Raw genomic sequence first — 23,258 nt, forward strand, 5'->3', positions numbered from 1 at the left:
CTGCAAGACCATGTGCCATGGCTCGATATTCAGCTTTAGCACTAGACCGTGCACAAACATTTTGTTTCTTACTCCTCCAAGTTACCAAGTTTCCTCCCAAAAAAGTGCAATAGCCAGAAGTAGACCTTCTATCATCTCGAGAACCAGCCCAGTCTGCATCAGAATAGCATTCCACCTTCAGATCACCACCTCCTTTAAACAGCAAGCCTTTTCCAGGACATGATTTTAAGTACCTTAGAATCCTGTCAACAGCCTTCATGTGGATAGTTTTAGGAGCATGCATGTACTGGCTTACCATACTAACAGCATAGGTGATGTCAGGCCTAGTCATAGATAAATAGAGTAATTTTCCAACCAGCCTTTGATACGTTCCCTTTTCCAGACTTGTAAGATCTTCCCCACTAGAACTAGTAAGATCATGATTTACTTCTATAGGAGTAGACGCTGGCCGAGAACCCAACTTCCCTGTCTCCTTGAGTAAGTCCAACACATATTTTCTCTGACATACATAGATTCCTTTCTTTGATCGAGCGACTTCAATACCAGGAAGTACTTCAATGATCCAAGGTCTTTAATTTCAAATTTTGATGTTAACTTGGACTTAAGAGCCTGAATTTCTACCTCATCATCCCCTGTAACTATCATATCATCAACATAAACCAAAAGAATGGTAGTGCTGTCCTTTTTCCTTTATATAAAGAGTGTATGATCAGCATTCCCTTGTTTAAAACCAAACAATATCATGACTTTGCAAAACCTATCAAACCATGCTCTGGGAGATTGTTTAAGCCCATACAAAGCTTTTCTTAGCTTGCAAACCTTTCCTTTTGTTTCAATTTCAGGCGGTGGCAACATGTATACTTCTTCATAAAGGTCACCATTCAAGAAGGCATTTTTAACATCTAACTGAAATAGAGGTCAATCATATTGAGCAGCAAGAGAAAGAATTACCCTAACCGAGTTCAGCTTTGCAACTGGTGCGAAAGTTTCCAAGTAATCTACCCCATATGTTTGGGTGAATCCCTTGGCAACAAGTCTGGCTTTATATCTAATCACTTTACCCTCTGAGTTATACTTGATAGCATAGACCCATTTAGAACCAACCAAGTTCTTCCCCTTTGGGGGATCAACTAATTCCCAATTACCATTTCTGTTAAGAGCCTCCATTTCTTCGTTCATTGCTTCCTGCCACCTTGAATCCCTTACAGCTTAATAATAGGAAGAAGGTATAGCATGGTTTGATAATTGTGAAACAAATGCATGATATGAAGGAGACAAACGAGAGTATGAAACATGGTTGGAGATAGGATGTTGAGTACATGACCTGACACCTTTTCTAATAGCAACCGGAAGGTCCAGCTCGTTCATATTTAGAGGTGCGGTTGGCTCAACTGATGAGGATAACTGCTTCACAGGATCAGGAGCCAGAGCATCCGATTCAACTAGCTGATCAATAGTAGGGTCTTGCTTGTGTCTTCGTCGTTTATAAGTAATAATATCTGGTGAAGACTGTGCTCCCAGTGATGGAGCATCTTTTCCTAGTGATGGGACATCTTTTCTATTTTCTATGACATCCAGTGGAATAGGAGAAGAAACCACTTGAGGAACTTGAGGAACGACCACTTGAGGCACAAAGGAAGAGGTAATATTCTCCCCCTGAGGATGAGACTGAGGAGAATAAAAAGACTCAAACTCAAAGAAAGTAACATCCTTCAAGATATATCTCGTCCTAGTAATAGGATTAAAGCACTTGTAGCCTTTCTGACAAGTGGAATACCCTATAAAAACTCCTCGTATAGAACGAGGATCAAGTTTAGAAGATTTGGGACCAAGAACATGTATAAAACAAAGTGAACCAAAAACCCGAGGTGTAAGGGAGAACAACTCTACGCTAGGATGAAGAATAGTGAGAGGACACCGGTTCCCGAGACCTTTAGATGGCAATCGATTGATGAGATAAGCAGCGGCAAGAACAGCATCAGCCCAGAAATATTTGGGTAAGTGACGTTGAAATAAAAGTGCACGGGCTGTTTCAAGAATATGACAATTCTTTCTCTCGGCCACTCCATTTTGTTGTGGTGTGTAGGGACAAGATGACTCATGAAGAATTCTTGAGTCTTCAAGAAAAGTATTTAGAGACTGTGCAAAGTACTCACGGGCATTGTCAGAACGAAGAATCTTCACCTTTGAGTTAAATTGGATTTCAACCATTCTACAAAAATTTTGAATGAGACGAGGAACTTCTTCCCTGGTTTTCATCAAATAAAGCCATGTACAGTGGGTGTAATCATCAATAAAAGATAGAAAATATCGATAGTCATCCAAAGAAGTCACAAGAGAGGGCCCCCACACATCCGAATGAACAAGATCAAATGGAGACAAACTCTTCTTTAAAGACTCAAAAAAATGTGTTCTACAATGTTTGAATAACTGACAGATTTCACATTGAAATGACTGAAGAGAAACAGAAAGGAACAGACTAGGGAATAAAATTTTCAAAGACTGAAAAGACAAATGTCCCAACCGAGAATGCCATAAAAGAATTTCTTGATGCTTAGTTCCCAAACACTTGGCTGCAGATTTCAGAGCAGATGTTGTTTCAAGCTGGTAATAATAAAGACCCCCTACTTCACGGCCAGTCCCAATCGTCTGCTTGGTCTCGAGATCCTGGAAGACACAATGATCAGGGAAAAAGGTTACGGAGCAGTGTAGTTGTTTAGTAATGCTACTAACAGAAAGTAAATTAATAGAGACGGAAGGAACGTGAAGTGCAGAGGATAGGAAAAAATGATCAATAAGTTTTATGGAACCTTTGCCAGCAACAGTGGCTTTGGTTCCATCTGCAATGATCACTTTCTCCTGCCCAGAGGATAAAGAATAAGAAATAAAGGAGTTAGCAGCATTTGTCATGTGATCCGTAGCTCCTGAATCAATAACCCAAGGGCTGTAAAAACTGGGACAGTAACACTTAATCCCAGGCCACGGATACCTATGTGCGCTTGAAATGGAGTAGAATCTGCAGGAGTAGAGGCCGAAGATGAAGCCTGAAGCTGAGAGAGAAGATGCTGGAGGTTAACAATATCAGTAGAAGACAATCCCGTGATAGAGGACACAGAGGAACCAATAGTCTCTTCACTTTCTAACTTTTAGATAGCAATATTACTACTATTAGGAGCCTTCTTAGCATTGTGCTTAAATTTTTCAGGTTTCTTTTCTGGATATTTTTCCCAACAGAAATCTGAATCATGATTAGTTCTCTTGCAGTGCCGACAAAATCTGTCCCCTTGTCTTTTAGTTCCCCCAGGCCGAAACTTGTTTGCAGAACCAATAAAGACAGAGGTCTCCCCAATCGGAGGACCTCCAGTGGAAATCCCCTTGTTGTTCATGGTCCTTTTTCTACCTTCTTTACTTAGAATTTTGTAGTAAACCTGTTCTAGAGAAGGAGTAGGATCAAGACCAAGAATTTGCCCTTTTAAACTCTCAAACTCTGCAGTAAGTCCATCTAAAAATTTAATAATTCTGTCTTTTTCCAGAAGCTTTAAATATCTCTGATGATCATCAGTGGAACTCCAATCTTCCATCCGGTAGTAGTCAAACTCATCCACAGTCCCTTCAGAGTAGCAAAATAGTTGGTGACTGACATAGAACCTTGTTCAAGTTTAAAAATTTGACTGCTGATCTGATAAGTACGCAGCATATCATGTCGACGTCCATACATATGCTCCAGTGTCTTCCACATGTCGTACGCTGTTTTGTTATGAAGAATGACTTGTTTGATGCCAGAATTAACAGAGTTAAGCATCCAAGTCATTAATTGAATATTGTCACGCCGCCAAGTGCGAAAACTAGGATCCTTTTCATCTGGTTTCACTTTAGTGCCATGAAGAATATCAAGTTTATCATGGCCTTCGACATAAAGTTCAACAGCAACTGCCCAAGATGCATAATTTGTCTCAGACAATTTTTCTGATACTATCTGAAGACCGGACCCTCCAGTGCCTGCCATTGTGAAAACAGGTTGTACCTATCCTGAAGAAGACATAGGGTTTGCAGAAATCCCCGAGGTTTCGCTAGTGTTGTCCGCCATTAAAATTTTCTGGAAGGGGCGGCGGCAGTAGACTGGGCTGAAGAAAAAAAAATTCGAGAGAAGGTGAAGTGCAGGAATTCACAGCAGTTTGAAGAAGCTGCTGCTCTCCGGTGACCAGCAGATCACTGCAACTTTGCCGGTGAAGTTGGGGCGGTGGCAACCTTGTGGGCACCTTCGGGAAGGAGATCTGCACGTGGTAGAGAGAAGGGAAGAAAGCTTGGTCGGCGCCAGGAGATCGCGATGAAGAAAGGAAGAGGAAAGCTTGGTCGGCGCTAGGGCAAAGAGGAAGAAGATGCGCCGACAGCTAGGGTTCGGGTTAGGGATCGGAACTTTGCTCTGATACCATGTTGGAATAAAGAGTTTTTTAATATTCATCATATTTCAGGAGAATTACATATGCTTATATAGCCACACAACCCTAAGCATCAACTTATTAACAAAAGATAAAAAGACTTATCTACCCTTGCTTCTCACAACATGAACAAATTTCTTGATTTGGCAAATAACTATAGTAATATATATGTATAACCAAAATCAATTAGGCATGCATATTAAGTAAATAATTAGAAATAACAAGGACGTCGAATGTATTCAAAGTCTGTTAAAGTTGATTCGCTAATCATTTATCCCAAAAGATGCTAGTTATAAAGAAAGAGATCAATTAATATTTCTATATTCTTAACACTCCCCTTTCATTTGTGGGTGGTATACTTCACTTGGTTGGCCCAACCAAACATTGATGATTTTTTTACACAGGTTGATATGAACCCAGACCTTTTTCTGAAGCTATTAAGAAAGAAACTAATACAATATTAAAGCTAATTGACTAACCACTTATTTCAGAATCTCAAGCTATTAAGAAAGAAACAAACTTATATACCCATATTTTCAACAAAGAGTTTTTTTTTTCAAGGAGAGACAATATGGTGAAGCTATAAACAGAACAATGGATAAGTTCGCTAAAACGACCAATTTAGTTAGATGAAAATGTTTGAATTGACTGACTTGGATTTAAGTCAACTAATAATTGATTAAAGGTGACATCCATTGGTGGATAAGCCTGTGATCTTATTCTAAAATGAATTGAATCGATTGAAATAGATTTGAGTCGAATAGATAAAAATTGAGTTGATTGAAGAGTAGATGTGGCTCCTTACCAGGATTTCAATTGACTAAACTCATATGAGTTGCCTTAATTAGCAAAAAGCTTCTGAACGAGCATCCTTATCCTTTTGGAGCAAAAGTATTCCCATTTTTTGTAAATAGGGGTGCAAGGGAGCCTCAAATAGAAAACTCATATACAACAAGTATTCACCCTAAGTAAGATTACCCTTAGGCTTCTAAGGCAATTTTGGAACTATCTTCTTTCTTTTTTAATTTCCCCTTTTTTGTACAGGGTGTATCCACCTCTAATAAAGGAGTTTGCTATTAGTGGGATTTTTTGGTTTAATCCGTCAAAAAATTCATTAGACCATGGAGTAGAATCTGAGGTTAGAAGTTTGAACCATGTATATCCTTTTGTCAGCATTGTCTTTTTATGTTTGTTATTATCATTATTTAATCCTGCTTATTGTAACTCAAATAAATATGCAAGCACAGCACAAACCAATAATAAGTTATTTGCAAGAGAAAGTGAATTTCTAATTTCCATGTCAAGGCGCTATTCAACTCCACTCTATCACTCCAGTCCACACCATCGATCCCCAACACCAACTACTATGACATCAACCAAAATATCAATCATTTTTTTTTTCTTACCAATGACTGCCTACAACTATTTAATGAAAGCTCACCTTTCTGAATAGCTAGACAGACAGCTACAATTAATATGTTGTTAAGAAACTTCAGCTAGCATTTCAACACTTGTTGGAAAACAATGACAAGTCATGTTCAATCTGCTAATTTCTAGTTGTTAATTTGTTGTTGCAAATACTTTCTCTTGTTTAGTACACCGAGCAGGTCAAGGGCTATATTACTGATGATGAGAATCATATAATTTTTTTTTTAACTTTCCTAAGAACTTACAACTACAAGATCACTATGCAGAAATAAATTGGCTAAAAGAATACATAAACACAATAATTACCAGTTTACTTGCATTGAAACAAGGATAGAATGGACTTAATTGCAATTTAATTGCATTAAAAGAATCGTGTAAAACACAATCCTCTCATATCAATCAATAAACAAAACTTCTCATTTTTTTTCTCCAGATGAAGTTAGAAGAAAAAAAAATCTCAAGACCATCAAATTGCACACCTGTACCAAATTTATGATATGGATGGTTTCTCGAAGATAAATGCTTCTGGAGCTGAGACACAAGAATGAAAATAGAAATCAAAACTGAGCACAATGAATTTCTGGTCTTAATTATTCGAGATATTCGTACAGATATGACACAAATTCACGTGTTTATATAGGATGCATGTAGTGAGCACATTATTTTCAGAAAAAGAATTTAGCTATATTTCCAAGAGATCATAATATTTAAAAATATGAGCGAAAATATGTAGAATTTGAAGAAAGGAAAATGTAGAAACACCAGTAGAGGATAATCTCACTATCACCAATAACCCTATTAACACCTAATCTTTCCAACACTCAACTAAAACTAGAGCATAGTTATTATGTATGCCAGGATACTGCAATAGAAACAAGACAGACTAGAGAGTGTAAACAAAGACATGAACATACAAATAAAAGAAAAAAATATTGCATATAGGCAAAACAAAACTTGAGGATGTAACAGAACACACAGATGACAGTCCCTTAGATCAACACCAGCTAAAAATGTCTTTGACCTACGATTAGCACATCAACAAAGAGAGAAGATAAATAGAAAAAAATTGAAGTGAAATGAGAATGGAGACAGATCTCAGGAACAGAAATTTCAAGTGTGCTTCACCCTGAAGTACAACAACACATAAGACTCAAGAAAGAGGAAAGTACTCGAGGAAAGACCGTTTCTAGATTTAGAAAAATTAGAACATGAGAAACTGCAGGTCCATCATTTGCTAGAAATAGAAAATCAGAATTGTTGGACATTTTTTTGTCCGGATTTTTGTGGCAGCGGCACATATGTAAAACACGTCAGAAAAAAAGGATATGTTAAAAGAAAAAAAAATGACTGGAATTGGAGAAAGGAAAAGGAAAACAGATACTAAGACACCACCACAGGACACAACCTTAACAAGATGGGTGTAGAGAGAGAAAAAACTGAAAGCCAAGATCTGGCAGAGAACTAAGAGAATAAAAACTACCAGAAGAAGGACTGCTCCATGAAATTTTGATGAGGAACAGAAATGTAATAAATCCGAAAGGAGCTGAAGAATGACTGAGACACAAACCTAAGTTATTTAATCTGATTTGAAGAATCTGAGACAGGAAAGATGGAAAAAAGAAAAGTATAGAAAGCATCTGATGTGATTTATCAGCTTCTGATCCACAGCAGTGAGCTTTTGTATATCCCCGTGAGACTGTATTAGCTCCTCTTTCATAGCTTCAATTTCCAGAAGTTCCAATGCTAACAACTTCATGGACTTATCAAAAAAAAAACTTCCAAAGTGTAGATCCTTATGTTTTAAGATGGAGAAAAAGACATGAAACAAGAACTGAATTCATGTTGGGTAGTGTTGAGCTCCTACAAGAGGCAACATGAGTGGTAACGAGGCGCTAGTTGTTGGTGAGAAGGCTCTAATAGCCTTGTTAGAGTAGGGATAACAATAGGGTGGTGCGAAGTTTTGACTTCCCATCCCAGCCACATATATGAAGTGGGTGGAGCAGGGCGGGTCATGAGAGGAATCATTCTTCCCCATCCCTCTTCTCATGCAGGTTGGGTTCGGGGAGGGAAAACAAAATTTAAAGTAAAAGCACACCTCACAAAGAATGTGCTATCCACTAGAAGAGATGTAGAATTACAATGGTTATAAAAGAAAGGCAATAAAACAATAGCATTGGCAGCAATTGGTCTTCGCCTAAGGATCAAAAAGATTGTGGTTAGGGATAACTCAAGCCTTTTCTTCCTGAGTTGAAAACTAATAAAGAGGAGAGTGGCAGTTGACAACAACAATTTTAAATGGATCTAGTCACATAGAAGGATTACAAGCAAAGGAAGTTGTTTGTTGGATTTGGCCGCATGGAAAAGTCATACTGGCTGAGTGCTCTAGCCTCACACGAAGCACCCGTGACTTGCAAGATTATAATTCCAACAATTGAGAGGGTTGAGACCATGGTTTAAAATTTTGAGTCAAGCCGAAGTTTCAATTTAGGACCAAAATGATACAATTTCGGTACCATATTATGGCATGCCGATGCGGTTTTGGTATTTTTTAAATATAAAATATATTAATTTTAAAATATTTTTATTAATATTTGATTGTTATAGATGCTTACTTTCTTCTATTTGAGATGTTGAATTTAAGTTTTAATATTATCTCGTGAAATGTTTGATATTTATTAAGTAAAAGTCAATTTGGGTTAGCGAAGTCAATTTAGGGTTAGTTGGCAAGATCAAGTAATTTTAAATTGAATTTAATTTAGATTTATTTTGAGCAGTTAAAATTAAACCAAATTTATATACAAAACAATTTAATTCATCAGTAGTATATTTTATAAGGTTAGAAACTATATTATATTTATTTTCTATTTTTTCCAACAATCTTGTTTTTTTCTCTGTTTACCTAGTGGACAAACGAATGAGGAAAAAAATTAACCATCTTTTACGAGGTTTTTTCCTCTCTTGAAGGAGGGAAAGAAATAATCATTCTTAAAGACATCAAGAGAATTTTTTCCTCTCTCTTTACCCTCGTGGATGAACGAAGGAGGAAAAAAATTAACGTGTGGAGGGAAAAAAACTTAACAGAAGGAAAGGAATTGAAATTAATTGTGTAAAAAAAATGAAAAGAGGAGGGAAAAGTCAAAGAAAGAGGAAAAAAATAATCATCCTTAAAGAGGTTTAATGACTTTTTCCCTCTCTGTAACCTCATGGACGGATGGAGGGAAAAAAAATAATGGAGGGGAAAAAAATAACGAATGAATGAAGGAAAAATTATTAACAGAGGGAACGAAATAGAAAAAGGAATTAAACTAACTGTGTAGAAAATAAAAAATAAAAAATAGACATAGGGAAACACAAGAAAGGAAAAGAGAGAAAAAGGGATCAATCATAGAGGGATGCTGTCGTGACCCGCGAGTTCGCAACTACCTCTGCAGCCTTGTTGCTCTGACCCCATGCCAGTGCCAGTCAGCGAGCAGAACAGTAAATTCCACCAGCTGACCGGAACGGCTAGACATTTTATACATTGATTGAGACTGAGGAATCCTGCAACATTTATAGGGAGTTTTCTTGGAAATAAACAAGGATGAAATGTGTACCACAAATATGATTGAGAGGAGATGTTGGAATTGAGGGGAGACATATCATCAGCCTTCCCCAAGGGATTTTTCTTATTTGTAAAACTAACTCTAGCAAAATGGTTTTGATCCTAAGTTAACCTCTAACAAAATAATAAAAAATTTAGATAAAGGAAAGGAAATGACTCATACTGAAATGGCATGAATTAATAATCTTCTTGAATGTTCATTGATAGAGTATTATCTATGAAACTCAAGTGTCAAAATGGAGCTTTTGCATCTCAACTTTCCATGCCTAAACACATGCACATAATCAGCCGACTCTAACTACATGGGCCTCAACTTATAGTTAGTGGAGTTGATGGTTTATTATGTCATACAAATATAGTTGTCAGAATTTGTACTTGCCCTTGATAATTAACTCCAATTTATTAGGAATTCTAAGAAAAAAAATTGCTTTATCAGAATTTTTCACCCAAGTCTAGAAATTGTATTTTTGCATTTCGCATTTCCAAGGCAAAACTGAACCATGTCTATGGATGGAAAAGAATATTCTTGATCAATGTTTGGTTGGATAAAATAATCAACGAAAATCAAGAAAATCGTCTGATATCACAGAATTGTTCTATTATAAAAAGTGCAGCATGCAATAAATTCGATACAAATGTTTCCAACTCCTAAATAAGGCGGTGGGATATGTGGAGAAATAAAAGAGAAAACCAGCACCTGTGACATTCGCCAAACATCAGAGAGTAGATTCTTCTGATTCTCTAAAGAAATGAACATAGTCTTAAAATGGCAATTCAATAAGATAGCCAAACACAAAAAAGTATGTCATTGGCTCAGAGTCACTTACCAGAATGAACAGCTTTTATTTCCCTAAGGGTAGCATCAGGAGACATCAAAGGACTGATAAAAAATTGAGCAAATCTGCAAAATACATAACAGAGGAAAAGCAGAGAAAATAAAAGGTTAACATATCTGGTTAATCAAGAAATGGAGTAACACTACTGAGTAACACTGTTGATGTTGGACTGCAAGCACGGATATAAAAGATAGAGAATCCCATTATGCTCTAGCTGTCATCATGAAATTATGCCAACAGATTCATGACCATGAATTTTGTCCATAGTTGTACCAATAGTTCAGTACGAAAGTGGGAACCACCAATTATTTTTGTTGACAACCTAATAGCAAAGATTTGAGGTACAGGAGTGGCATCATTTGTTATTATATATACATATGCGTAGAAGGGGACTATTAGGAGTTGATCTCCAATTCCCTGTAACATGGTATCAGATCGCCAGACGTCTTCCTGCACCTCTTTCTCCCTTTCTTCACCCAGCATGTGTTTCTCTTGCATCAGATACTCCTACCCCAAAATACATCTCCTTCAAGCAAAACATCTACAGATCTTTGGAATTGATCTCTGCAGGTGAAGAGCTCCTGCAACTTGCAACTGTAGATCTCTGTCCTGATCTCTGCAAGGTGAAGATTACCAGCTGTCTCCAGGATCTCACTGCTTCTGTGTCACTTTCCAAGTGCTCTCCTGCTGTAGGTGTTGCCGTGGGAACTTGCAAATCATCCATCACCAGAAGTTATGCGGTCTCAATCTTTCGGGCGGTCTCAACAGGCAAATTTTTTCAATCACCATTGGGTTCCTTGCAACAATAGAAGACAATTAGGCTCTACACAATTCTTTCTCAAATCTAGGTCCTTAATCAGATCCATCTGATCTGGTCAGATCTCACGGGTAAGATTCCTGAAAAAAAAAACAACTACTTCACCCTCTCTACTTGCATCATAGTCATCTCTACATACTAACAGAAAATTTTCATAGAGTTTACAGAAGCACTGTAATTAGAACCGCCATCAAATGATCTGCTTAGGAGTCCCTTGCCTCCTCTAGGACTTTCCTCTCCTATCATAGACCTTTGATTTTGTGCTGCTTCTCAGCACTTTGGATAATCCAAAAGAATCAACTTAGGCAAAGTCCCCAGATGGTCATACACGTTTAAAGTTTCATCCATTTCCAGATTTTCAGACTAATGTAGGAGCAAGATGGTGTTGTGCAGACTTGTTGGCAGTTGGTGGCACACACGAATTAGGAGGAACTGAGGGGCAAGAAGAGGAGGGATACCAGAGAGGATAACCATTCAACAAACCCTTGCCTCCTCCAAGATTTTCATCTTCTCTAATATTAAATATACTTTTCTAAAAAAAGGCATTCTAGTTAAGTTGTAGGATATGAACCTCACACCATATATAGGTAAAATTTCAATGATGACAACCATGGCCATAATGCAAATATTCGACTTAAAACTTGCATTGACATTAGTTGCTAATTGCATGGTTTCATTTGTTATATTTATTGAGAATGTAGATACATAAATTGATTCCTTTACTAACAACTTCAGTTTTGGGGTAAGTGGTTAGTCAATCATTTATAACATAGTAACAGAGCAGATGGATATCCAAAGTTTTGAATCCTACCTATGTCAAAAATAATTATCTCAACAATTTATTTGTTGGATTTGAGACAGATGAGTATATTCACTCACACGTAAAAGAAGAGTATTAAGAAAATAAATATATAAATTGGTTTCTTGCCTAATAGCTTGAGCTCTATAAATGGATAGACAATTAATTCTAATAATGTTCTGATTGTTGGTAATTCTATTGTTACATTCCTAATAATCAGTAGTGTGTGGTGCATCGTTGATATTTTGATGCAATTTTTGATAGACATGATTATATTTGTGGTCAGATGCTCGGTTTATTGTCAGTTATTATTTTTGAGCTAGTTCATTGCCTCCTAATTTCAGGAATTAGCTGCACTAAAAGTCTGTAGTTGTTTCATTAAGACTAACTGACTAACACATCTATGCAATACCAATCGATTGGTAGATTGGCCATATATGTCATGTAACATTAGTGTAACTAATTATCTTATAAATTGAAAGTCAAGGTCATTTGGAGAAGTTAGTATAACTTTAGCACTATTGTTCTTTAGAAAAGCCTGATAAGATGGAGATAATTCATTTTAAAAATCTATTTCTGTAATGCATTTGACCATAATAGACTTCATTCAAGCCAATGCCGGAAGATAAACTTACCTATCCAAGGCTTCCTCAAAGGAATCAACATTTACATCAAAATGGTAATTTGTGTGTTCAGACGCTGTATATGCATTTCTGGAACCACCATGCTGCATGGACACAATAAATTTGTAGTTCAAACATGGCCTAACAAATAACAATATGTACTAAAGAAATGCCTCTAATAAGTTTTCATACAACAAAATAAGAAATTTTATAATACTGTAATAGTTTCTTACATAATATGCAACAGGGTACCTAGAAGCATGAAACTTTGAACAAATTTCAGTATGTTTTCAAAAAGTGTTAGTACAGTAATGTGGTGCCCAAGCAGAAAAGATGAGAATGAATTGTACCAAAGCTCAGGAATATATATTCTTATCATTATTTAAAGTTGTGTTCCATGTCGATCAGAGCATGCAGAATGGGAGATATTAAAGTCGTAGGCAGAGGTGGCATGTCAATTCCATTTGATGAAGCAAACAAAGCATCAGTGAATCAAGTTTGATGACATGTAAGCTTGGCATATTTAAAGTTTATGAATAGAATGAATCGACTGATCCTAAACTCATGAATATGTTCGGTTATAACTTACAAGCTACATTATAAACTAAATGCCCATTCATAAGCTGGCTTGTAATTTTACTTGTTTACACAGTTGTAAAAGAATGCATTATATATCAAATTTTGTTCATCTATACAGAGACCTCATAAACTGCATGTTTGGTTTGTACAAATAGCTATTCCATTCTAGATTATTCTAACAGAATAATTATTCCTATATTTGGTTGCAAAATGAGACTAGAATAGCAATTCCCACTGAATTGTTCTCCCTCTCAAATCTTGTTAGCTATTCCTTTTAAACCCAGGAATACTTATCATGATAAGTTGGAATAGTTATTCCAAGAACCAAACTTAGCAACACTTGCTCCTATTCTATTCTAGCTCCTTTAATAATATCTATCCTATTACTTATCAATTTTATTCCATGCAAAGTATAAAATCTCGAGCCGTACCGAAGTTTTGGACTTTAACTGGTATCGTGATGACATTTCGAAGCATGGTGCCAGTGATTGATGCAAGGTTAAAGGAGGAAGGAGATGAAATATAGAAAGGAGACATTGTCTTTGCCAAGTGATATCGAGTTTTAATAATTTACTGGAATGATACATTTTAACTATTTCGCCCTTTATTACCTCTATCTAAGGAGCTTATAAAATATGTCAGCTAAAATGAAATTTCCCCACTAGTGATTACTACACCCGTTAACCATCTTATATCTAAGAGGCAGTTGGAGTTGATGTTGAGATGGAATTAACATGAATAAAATGAGAAATTTTATTTTGTTTTGTCCTAATACACAATGAAATTGTATTGTATTCTGTTTCCCCAGTCAAAGTTTTCTATTTTCTCTTCCTAGACATTAGGAAGATCCTATTAGAAGATCTTTCTTCACTAAGTTCTCTCCAATTTTGTGGCTTGTTTCATGTGCTTGCAAGAATTGGACCAAAAATCTATAGACTTAAATCGTGAAGCATGCATTATTTATAATTCTAATCAGTTTAGTGCTGGAATCCTTTTCATCAAAATGACAAAACTTTTATAAATCTTTTAAGAAAACAAAGGACTATGGAAATAAAAAACAAAGGTTAGTTATAAGTCAAAAGGAGAGAGAATTATTGAGTTTGCAATTTGAAACAAAATATTCAAGGGTTATAAAAATAAAACCTACTAAGAGAGTAGTAGAGAAAATATAAGCATAAAAAAGTCATATTGAAGTAAATGATAAATAACAAAGGCAATATCAATTACCTCTGTGATAAATTTTGAATAACTATCTTCAATGGGATACTTCTTGCTAGCATAAAAAAGCATGTGCTCTATTAAAAAAAACACAAAATCAGTGATGATTTTGAACTCCAAGGGAAAATTGTAATAAAAAATAGAACAATTATAGTTAAAAAATGACAAACAAGAATACTTGAATACTCTTAATGTAACACCCCAAAATTTAAAAGTCCCCATAAACCACATGCATAAAAAAATTAAATATACTAAATTGATTTAATTAAATGATTTTAATAAAGGATGTGATGTGGACGCTGAGGTGGACGCCTTTGTTGGATGTCGCTATAGTTAGAAGCAAATTAGTTACTGCCTAATTAGCTACTGCTATAGTAGAAAACTAGAAATAAATTAGCTATTGTCTAATTAGCAGAAAATAAATAATGACCTAATTTAACTACTGCTATAGTAGAAACAAATAATGGCTTAATTAGCTTTTCTATTTTTGATTCCTTGTTTCCTTTATGGGTTGGTCTTTCCTGAATCGCGTCATGTTTGACTCCTTATATGAGGAGTGTTATTATTAATAAAGGAAGAAAATTTGAGTAATTTGGACTCTGTCTAGGGCGAGTCTTTCCCCCTCCCTTTCCCCTTACATGTTGCATGACCAAGTACGGATCCGGATCTCGACTTGTGACTCAATCCTACACTTGGGACCATAACAACTTGGTATCAGAGCCGATCATGAGTGACACAGATCCTATCACATCCAAACTTGATGCCTTCATGGAAAGATTGATTTCGCAGCAACAAGTGTTCCAGCGAGGACTAGAGGAGCAAATGGCCGAGTTATCCCGTGTTGTTCAAGAGACAAGATGATAGTCAGTACCCGCCACAAACAACCCTACTAGCATGGAGTGACCCTTCCAAAGCCTCGGAGGTCAAACCTGAACTACCAATTAATGGCACCCTAGTTCCGCTGTACTTGAAGATGGAGTTCCTCACCTATTCTGGAGAATGGGATCCATTGGGCTAGATTAAAAGGCGCAAAAAAATTCTTTGTGAACCAAAGGACCACAAAAACTGACAAGGTTGGCCTTGCTGCCTTTCATTTGGTAGAGGAAACCCAACTTTGGTTTCATCAGATGGAACAGAAAGAGGTTTGATCAAATGGAACAGGAAGAGTTAGATATACTTGGAAGCAATTCAAAAACCATTATCATATTCGCTTTAGGCCGCCTATGAGCAACAACCCTCTGGGAGAGCTAGCAAATCTGAAGCAGATAAGCTCGGTAGAAGACTACCAGCCACAGTTCCAGCTCGGACCTCAGACCTTCGACCATAATAACAAGTTGACTTGTTCACTGCAGGGCTAATCAAAGATTTCCGTACGGACATCGAACTACAAAAGCCTGAAAACCTAGGCATTGCAATGAATATGGTCAAGGCATTAGAACGGAAGCAGTGCTTCCATCAAGGCGGGGGCTGCTGCGCATAAATTGGGGCGGGACCAGAACCAAGCTCAACACCCGCAGTGGAGGCCCTCCTCCTTTGGCGAAGACCAAGACCACGAGGGACATCAGTAAGGAGACTCCACCTGCTTCATTCTTCAAACGTCTGACACACGCCAAGATGGCAGAACGGAGAGCCAAGGGCCTCTGTTTTAACTGTGATGAGTCCTACTCTACGGGTCATAAGTGTAAATGTCCGTTTTGGATTGAAGTGCCTGGTGATCAAGGAAGGTGAGGAAGAGGGGGAAGTGGATTCGGAAATTTCCCTCCATGCTATTAATGGTGTTATACCCCACTTTCAAGCTTGAGGGCAAGCTCAGCATCGAGGAGGGGAGTGATGATGTGGACGCCAAGCTGGACGCTTTTGTTAGACGCCCCTATAGTTGGAAGCAAATTAGTTATTACCTAATTAGCTACTGCTATAGTAGAAATAAATTAGCTATTGTCTAATTAATAGAAAATAAATAATAGCCTAATTTAACTACTGCTATAGTAAAAACAAATAATGTCCTAATTAGCTTTTCTATTTTTGATTCCTTGTTTCCTTTATGGGTTGACTTCTTGAATCGCGTCATGTTTGACTCCTTATATAATGAGTGTTATTATTAATAAAGAAGGAAGAAAAATTGAATAATTTAGACTCTGTCTAGGACGAGTCTTTCCTCCTCCCTTCCCCCTTATGTGTTACATGACCAAGTACGGATCCGAACCTCAACCTGTGACTCGATCCTACACTCGGGACCACAATAGGATGATATTTGAAAATGATTATATGATTAATTGTGTAACTCTGCATGATTTCAAAGTTTAGTATTTTCAGGTGAATATTTGATGCTTGGCCGAGGAAAGAAGATCGTGGACGATTGAGATAAAAATGTATATTTTTAAAATATTTATTTTTTAGCTCGGAAATATGTTTAATTAAGGTTAAAACTTTATATAATTTATAGATTTTATATATATTTGCAAACCAAGAGTTTTTTAGTTCGAGAATCCAAATTTTGATAAAATGGAGGACTTTAACTTTTTAATTACCCATAACTTCGAAATTTATATATATTAAACATAATATCAAATTAAAAAAGGGCCTAATTAACTTAAGTTTACATGGGTTAGTGGGCCTAGACTTGCATTAAACATAAAAGACTTAAACCCTAGCCTAGATGACAATATTTTTGGAAGAAAAAAAATAGAAAAGAGAATCTAGGGTTCTTGGAGGGAGACAACAACCGTGATCCTTGCTGCAGATTTCATAGGGAAAAATCATGTGTTTTGAGAGGTGAAAGCAAAGCCAAGTCGATCCTCGTTCATCCACTTCGTCTCCTCGCGCTGATATTCGAATTTCGAGAGTTTTAAACACAAAGGCACATTCTAAACCCTTATTTTTGCACCATTCAAATCATAGTATATATGTTTATTGTGTTTATGCATGAAAATATGTGGAATCACACTTTTTGAATAAAGATTATGTTTCTTTAAGTTCTTAAGTTTTCTTGATTGTTTGATGAAGTTTATTGTGGCAAAAGGCGAATACGCCCGCCCCCAGCGCCTCTGCCAACCAGTTCTAGGACCAACACGGAGGAAGTAAATCACGAGCGGCTACTAGCCTTTGAAATAGTGATTAGCACATAAGGGAGGTATTTACCTCAGCTTTGCCGAGATTCGAACCCCAAACCTCATTGTAGCAACACCTCATGGTTAGCCACTAGACCGTCCCAAGGGGGCATTGTTTGATGAAGTTTATGATTGCATGGTACATTGCTGCCATTAGAGGGGTTCATGACTAAGATGAGCTATGGACACTAGGGCTCGGCTAAGATTTGTTTCGATCCAGGTGGGTTGCAGCAGCTTGGGGCTAGATTCCTAGGGTCTGAATCATGTCTTAGAATGTTAGTAAAGGTCTGGTTGTGTCTCAGTTCGAGTCAGGGAAAAAGTTATTAAAGTTTAAGTCGGTAAGAGTCTAAAACGGGTAAGTTTAGATGTGACTAAGTAAAGTTATGTCTCGAGGAAAGGTTAGAAGTCATGGTAATGTCCCGAGTAACCATAATAAGTGCTTGAAAGGTTATATGAAAAGTTTTAAAAGTTTCGAAACTATGTGTTAACGGTATGAAATGTACGGATGCATGCTTATTTTATGAAAATGATGAAAAAGTTAATTTCTTTTTAGAAAGGAAAGGGAAAATGTTTTTGAGGAATGTGATTGACCGTGGCAAAGAAGATGTGTGAGGAATCCATCAAAAATGCAGGCGATGAACTTATAAAATGATTAATGGAAATACCGCGAGGAAAAAGGCCCAAGAGGGAGCCCAATTACGAGAAAAGGCCCCAAAGGAAGCCCAATATCGGATTTTCATATATAGCCCAAAGGGTTGCGACGAAGAAGTGGTCGCTGAACTCCGATGAATTTACAAAATGATTAATGAGAATACTGCGAGGGAAAAGGCCCCAGAGGGAGCCTAGTTACGAGGAAAAGGCCCCAGAAAGAGCCCAGTTTCAAATTCTCATATAAAATGATTAATGGAAATACCACGAGGAAAAAGGTCCAAGAGGGAGCCCAGTTACGAGAAAAGGCCCCAGAGGGAGCCCAATATCGGATTTTCATATATAGCCCAAAGGGTTGCGATGAAGAAGTGGTCGTTGAACTCCAATGAACTTACAAAATGATTAATGAGAATACTGCGAGGGAAAAAGCCCCAGAGGGAGCCTAGTTACGGGGAAAAGGCTCCAGAAGGAGCTCAATTCAAATTCTCATATATAGCCCAAAGGAATGCGACGAAGAAGTGGTCGTTAAACTTCGGTGAACTTACAAAATGATTAATGGGAATACAGCGAGGGAAAAGACCCCAGAGGGAGCCTGGTTATGGGAAAAGGTCACAGAGGAAGCCCAATATCGAATTCTCATATATAGGCCAAAGGGATGCGACGAGAAGGGGTCACTGAACTTCGTTGCTTGGTACCATGGTTTATAGATTGATCAATGATTAGAGGATATAGGAGTCACTTTCAATAATTAAACCTCACCTAAAATGTCTAGGATTAATGATGAGTAAAAAAATATATGATGCTTAAAGTATTTTACATATTTATGTGAATGTAAATGCAAATGATTTAAAGGTTAAATGTATCTTTATCAAAAGTATTTTTATCAAAAGTATTTTTAAATGGATGTGATTGTATATTTATGTATTTGCTATTAGGGTTTGAATGTACTGAGTCATTAGACTCACTAGGGTTGAATGGTTGCAAGTGATGGAAATATGGATGCAGGAGGCTCTGACTCTTGATTGGGCCGGGCATGGCAGTACACTCCTGAGGTCCTTGCATTTCCGCAAAACTATGTTAAATAAGTTTTTATGAGAGGATTTTTAGTTGATAGAGTTGAATATTCTTGAAAGTTAAAATGTTGAATTTTTATTTGAAGATTGGGTTTTGAATGGTTTTAGATAGTTTGTTTAGACTTATGTTTGTGTGACTAGCAAATTTGGGTTTTAATGCAGTTGAGATTTTATTTTAAAAATGTTAGTAAAATAGTTTTTAAATATTGATTTTATAAGTATCTGTTTCAGCCATATATATTATATAAAAAAAATCTAATATAATTTAAGTAAAGTGAGAGTTAGGGTCGTTTCACTTAACTGACTATTTGAGTCGAACACAACTCTCCAAATAGAGATAGTCATGATACATGCCTACTACACTAAGTTATAAATGATCTCATATACAATAAAATATTTTTTACTTAAATACTCTACTGACAGTTGACTTTTTATAAAAGAAATCACATACTAAATCTCCTGCTCTAAAGTGGCAAAAGGCGAAGCGCTCGCCCTAGTGCCCTCGCCAATCTATCACAGGACCAACACGGAGGAGATAAATCATGGTGATTGAGGAGGAAAGTGGATGGGGTGAGTTATACGGGTACAGGGATCTACGCCCCACCAACCCTTAGGTGCAAATCTCCTGCTCTAGAGCTTTGCAGTAAAGTCACGCACACAGCATGGTAATATAATAAATTCCAACAAAATATTTTTTCATTAAAGTTTGTCTAAATCCCTAAGAAGATTTCCTAATTAATCTCATAAGTTTACGGCAAAATACTCTTTTGGTCCAGCAGGCCGGCACCATACTTCTGTTGTGAGAGATCTCCAATCCTGCAATTTACATTATAGTATACAAGGAGGAATATGCTAATTCTAAATTAATTTGTATCTGAAAGAACTAATGAACTAGTTCATCTTTTTCAATGTTTGAATCTACTAATACCCCAGCAATTACTTTGTTTGACTAAGATTTTTTTGTCGGAAGAGGAACAAAGATAAGATCTCAAAAAGTAGCATCAAAAGAAGAAAAGCCTGTGGTGGAAATAATTCGTCATATATATCACCTGGATGGAGGTTAGATAGACTTATAGTATATAAGACCTTTCACATGATTTTTGGGTAAATTGTGGCTCCTATATTTATATTTTATATGTCTCTCAGTCTGAATTCAGTATTTCACTAGTTTGATAAATTAAAATCGCAGCAGACTTCAACCAAAACCTGCCTGCCGGATTTGACATCGACATATTGATGTGCCTGAAGAAATTTCAGGATACTTTCAAAGAGAAAGATAAATTCATCAAACCCTTACCGAGAAAATGAGCCAAACCCTCGAGGCCATCAGGATCGCTAAACGAGCCAACTGAGACGTTCATCGAAGCGGCCGCCTTATCAGTTTCGGGATCGCTGATTATGAGTGCCTCCAGAGAATTTGGGAGAACGATCCTCCTGTACTCTCGTTTGTCGCAACGGGGCTTCAAAATCTCTACTTCCGATGCTCCTGCAGCCATCCGAGCTCTCTCTCTCGCTCCCCCTCCCTCCCTCCCCGCGTTCGCCATCTCCCTCTCTCCTGGGTGAACTAGACATGCCTTCCGCCGTTGTATAAGAAGAGATCAAAACGCCCGGCCTTTCCTTTTCTGCTCGCAAAGGTTAGGAAACAACGACACACGCAGCTGTGTGATCGTCACTTTGAACAGCAGACGTTAAAACAACGAGTAAATAACTTTGATGTAACTGAAGGACTAAGTCATGCCTTAGCAATTATTTTATATATATATATATATATATATATATATAATAATAATAATAATAATAATCCTATCATCGGATAATTGGGCACCTAGCCCTAAGTAGTTTTAGTTGAGAGAGTTTCATTCTCAAATTTTATATTTGATTAATATAATGAAATTAAAAATTTTAGAATGAAATTAAAAATTTTGGTATTGATTAGGGATGTAAATGAACTAAATGGTTCGCGAGCTATTCGGAGCTCGATTCAGTAAAAAGCTTGTTCGAGTTCATTCGTTTATCTTATCGAGCCGAGCTCGAGCTTAATTTTGAGTTCGACAGTTTTATCGAGCCGAGCTCGAGCTTAAGGATATTCGGCTCGTGAGCTCGCGAACATGTTCGTTTATAGGCTCGCGAGCCAAAAAAAACGAGCCTTAAACTGAGCTCTAAAATGAACCAAAAAACGAGCTATAAAACGAGCCTTAAAATGAGCTTTAAAATAAGTCAAAAAATGAGCTCTAAACCGAGCCTGAAAACGAGCTCAAGTTCGCTTAACGAATTAGGCTCGTTAACTTTGATAATCGAGCTAATAACGAGCCGAGATTGAACTGTTTGCGAGTTTGATAATTCTAAAACAAACCGAGCTCGAGCCTTGTGATAAAAGCTCGATTCAAGCTCGAGCCGAGCTCGAGCCCGAATATAACTTAAATGAGCCGAGCTCGAGCCTAATACTGTTCGACTCGTTTACATCCCTAGTATTGATGAAATCCATTAAAATTTAGATTTTGATGGGAATGAGAATTAGAATTAAGTTTGGGACGAAAATACCTTTTAATATATTTGTTTAATTTTTCTTTCATATCACTGTGTCTATCATTGTTCTCTTTCATTATATTTTTTCTCCTAACATTTTATTATCCTATTTTCTCTCTCCTTAATCTCTCCAATCATGCACTCTCTCTTCATTTTCTCTCATCACATTTCTCTCTTCATTCTCTTCCATTAACATTTTTTTTTCTCATTATATTTTTTCTCTCCTCATCCTCTTTATCATACTCTCTCTCAATCATACTTTTTCTCACATTACTCTTTTTCATAATTTTTTCTCATCATACTTTCTCTCTCATCATATTTTATCTCTCCTCAATCTCTCCCATCACACATATTCTCTTTTAATTTTTTTTCATCGCACTTTCTCTCTCTTCAACCTCTCTCATCACACTCTCTCTTATTATATTTTTTCTCTCCTCATCATCTCTCATCATGCTTTCTCTCTCATCACACATTCTCTCCTCATTTTTTTCATCACACTTTCTCTTTCTTCATTCTCCCTCATCACACTTTCCCTCTCTTCATCCTCTCTCACCTTACTCTAATATCACATTTTCTTTTCTTATTTTCTCTCATCACACTTTATTTTTCATTCATTCCCATCACATTTTCTCTCATTATATTTTTCTCTCACATTCAACTTTCTTTCCCATCTAATTTTTTTCTTTTATTTTTCTCGAAAGATAAAAAAAATTAATTTATTATAATAGAAAATATTCAACTAATTAAATATTATTTTTTAAAAATAATATTCACATTTATATTTATTATTATTTTATAATATTTTAGTTCATATTCTTATTCACATTAAAAATAATCTTCGATTGGAATTACGGTGCACCAAGACTTTGACTAAAGAAAGCATTAAATCTAAGGAGACCTTGACTCTACTAGAGCCACATGACTGATGGGTTTGTAAAACCAGACAAAGACATGTCCTATTCATAATGAGTGCCACATGATATAGAATGTTAATTTCTAAGCGTATTAAAATAAATATTTGACTTGAGTAATTAATTTAAATCGAGAAGTATTAAAGTATATATCAAATCGATAATTATAATAAAACATAATTAACAAAGATTAATCCTAAAAGTAACTTTGATGCAACAGTAGAAAAAGCAGACGCTGAAGGTGCTTTCGCCTTTACTAAAGAACAACGTGTGATCGTCAATTTATGGCAACAAAAAATAAAAATAAAATAAGCAACAAAGGTCAGGAAACAACGTGGAAATAATTTTGATGTAACTGAAGGACTACGAATGACTTTGACCCTACATATTTTTTTTTTATTTGTAGGTTTATCAGAGTATTTGCAAGCGTTTAACCATCTGCGACATATTATTTTATAAAATAATTTTATCACATTATCTTTCGTAAATTTAACTAAGAAATCATTTGGGGCTTTTCCGATAGGCCTCCATTTTCAAAATAAATAAATAAATATATAATGTTCTGTCACCAGATAATTGGGCATCTAAAAAGGTAGGTAGAGATATATTTTGATAAGGGTAATGGGGGCAGCGGTATCTGTGAGACCTTTTTA

At 36.4% G+C, this 23,258-nt stretch overlaps 1 protein-coding gene across 5 annotated transcripts in view; it reads right to left on the minus strand.

Annotated features, from left to right (window-relative positions):
* LOC122010200 (insulin-degrading enzyme-like 1, peroxisomal) overlaps positions 1-20,787 on the minus strand; it is a 64,308-nt gene extending 43,521 nt beyond the window's left edge. The window contains exons 1-6 of one of the 5 annotated variants that reach the window (XM_042566647.1): positions 20,466-20,787; positions 14,350-14,417; positions 12,556-12,647; positions 10,296-10,369; positions 10,166-10,209; positions 6,347-6,398 (exon numbers count right to left, since the gene is read on the minus strand). In XM_042566647.1, coding sequence (XP_042422581.1) covers positions 6,347-6,398; positions 10,166-10,209; positions 10,296-10,369; positions 12,556-12,647; positions 14,350-14,417; positions 20,466-20,712 — 577 coding nt within the window. In that variant the 5' untranslated portion in view covers positions 20,713-20,787. The remainder of the gene's footprint in view (positions 1-6,346; positions 6,399-10,165; positions 10,210-10,295; positions 10,370-12,555; positions 12,648-14,349; positions 14,418-20,465) is intronic. The other 4 variants (XM_042566648.1, XM_042566649.1, XM_042566650.1 and 1 more) reach the window with 4 other exon arrangements.
* Between the last annotated feature and the right edge of the window lie 2,471 nt (positions 20,788-23,258).

The sequence above is a fragment of the Zingiber officinale genome, chromosome 8A (assembly GCF_018446385.1).
Source record: "Zingiber officinale cultivar Zhangliang chromosome 8A, Zo_v1.1, whole genome shotgun sequence".
NCBI classification, from domain to species: domain Eukaryota; kingdom Viridiplantae; phylum Streptophyta; class Magnoliopsida; order Zingiberales; family Zingiberaceae; genus Zingiber; species Zingiber officinale.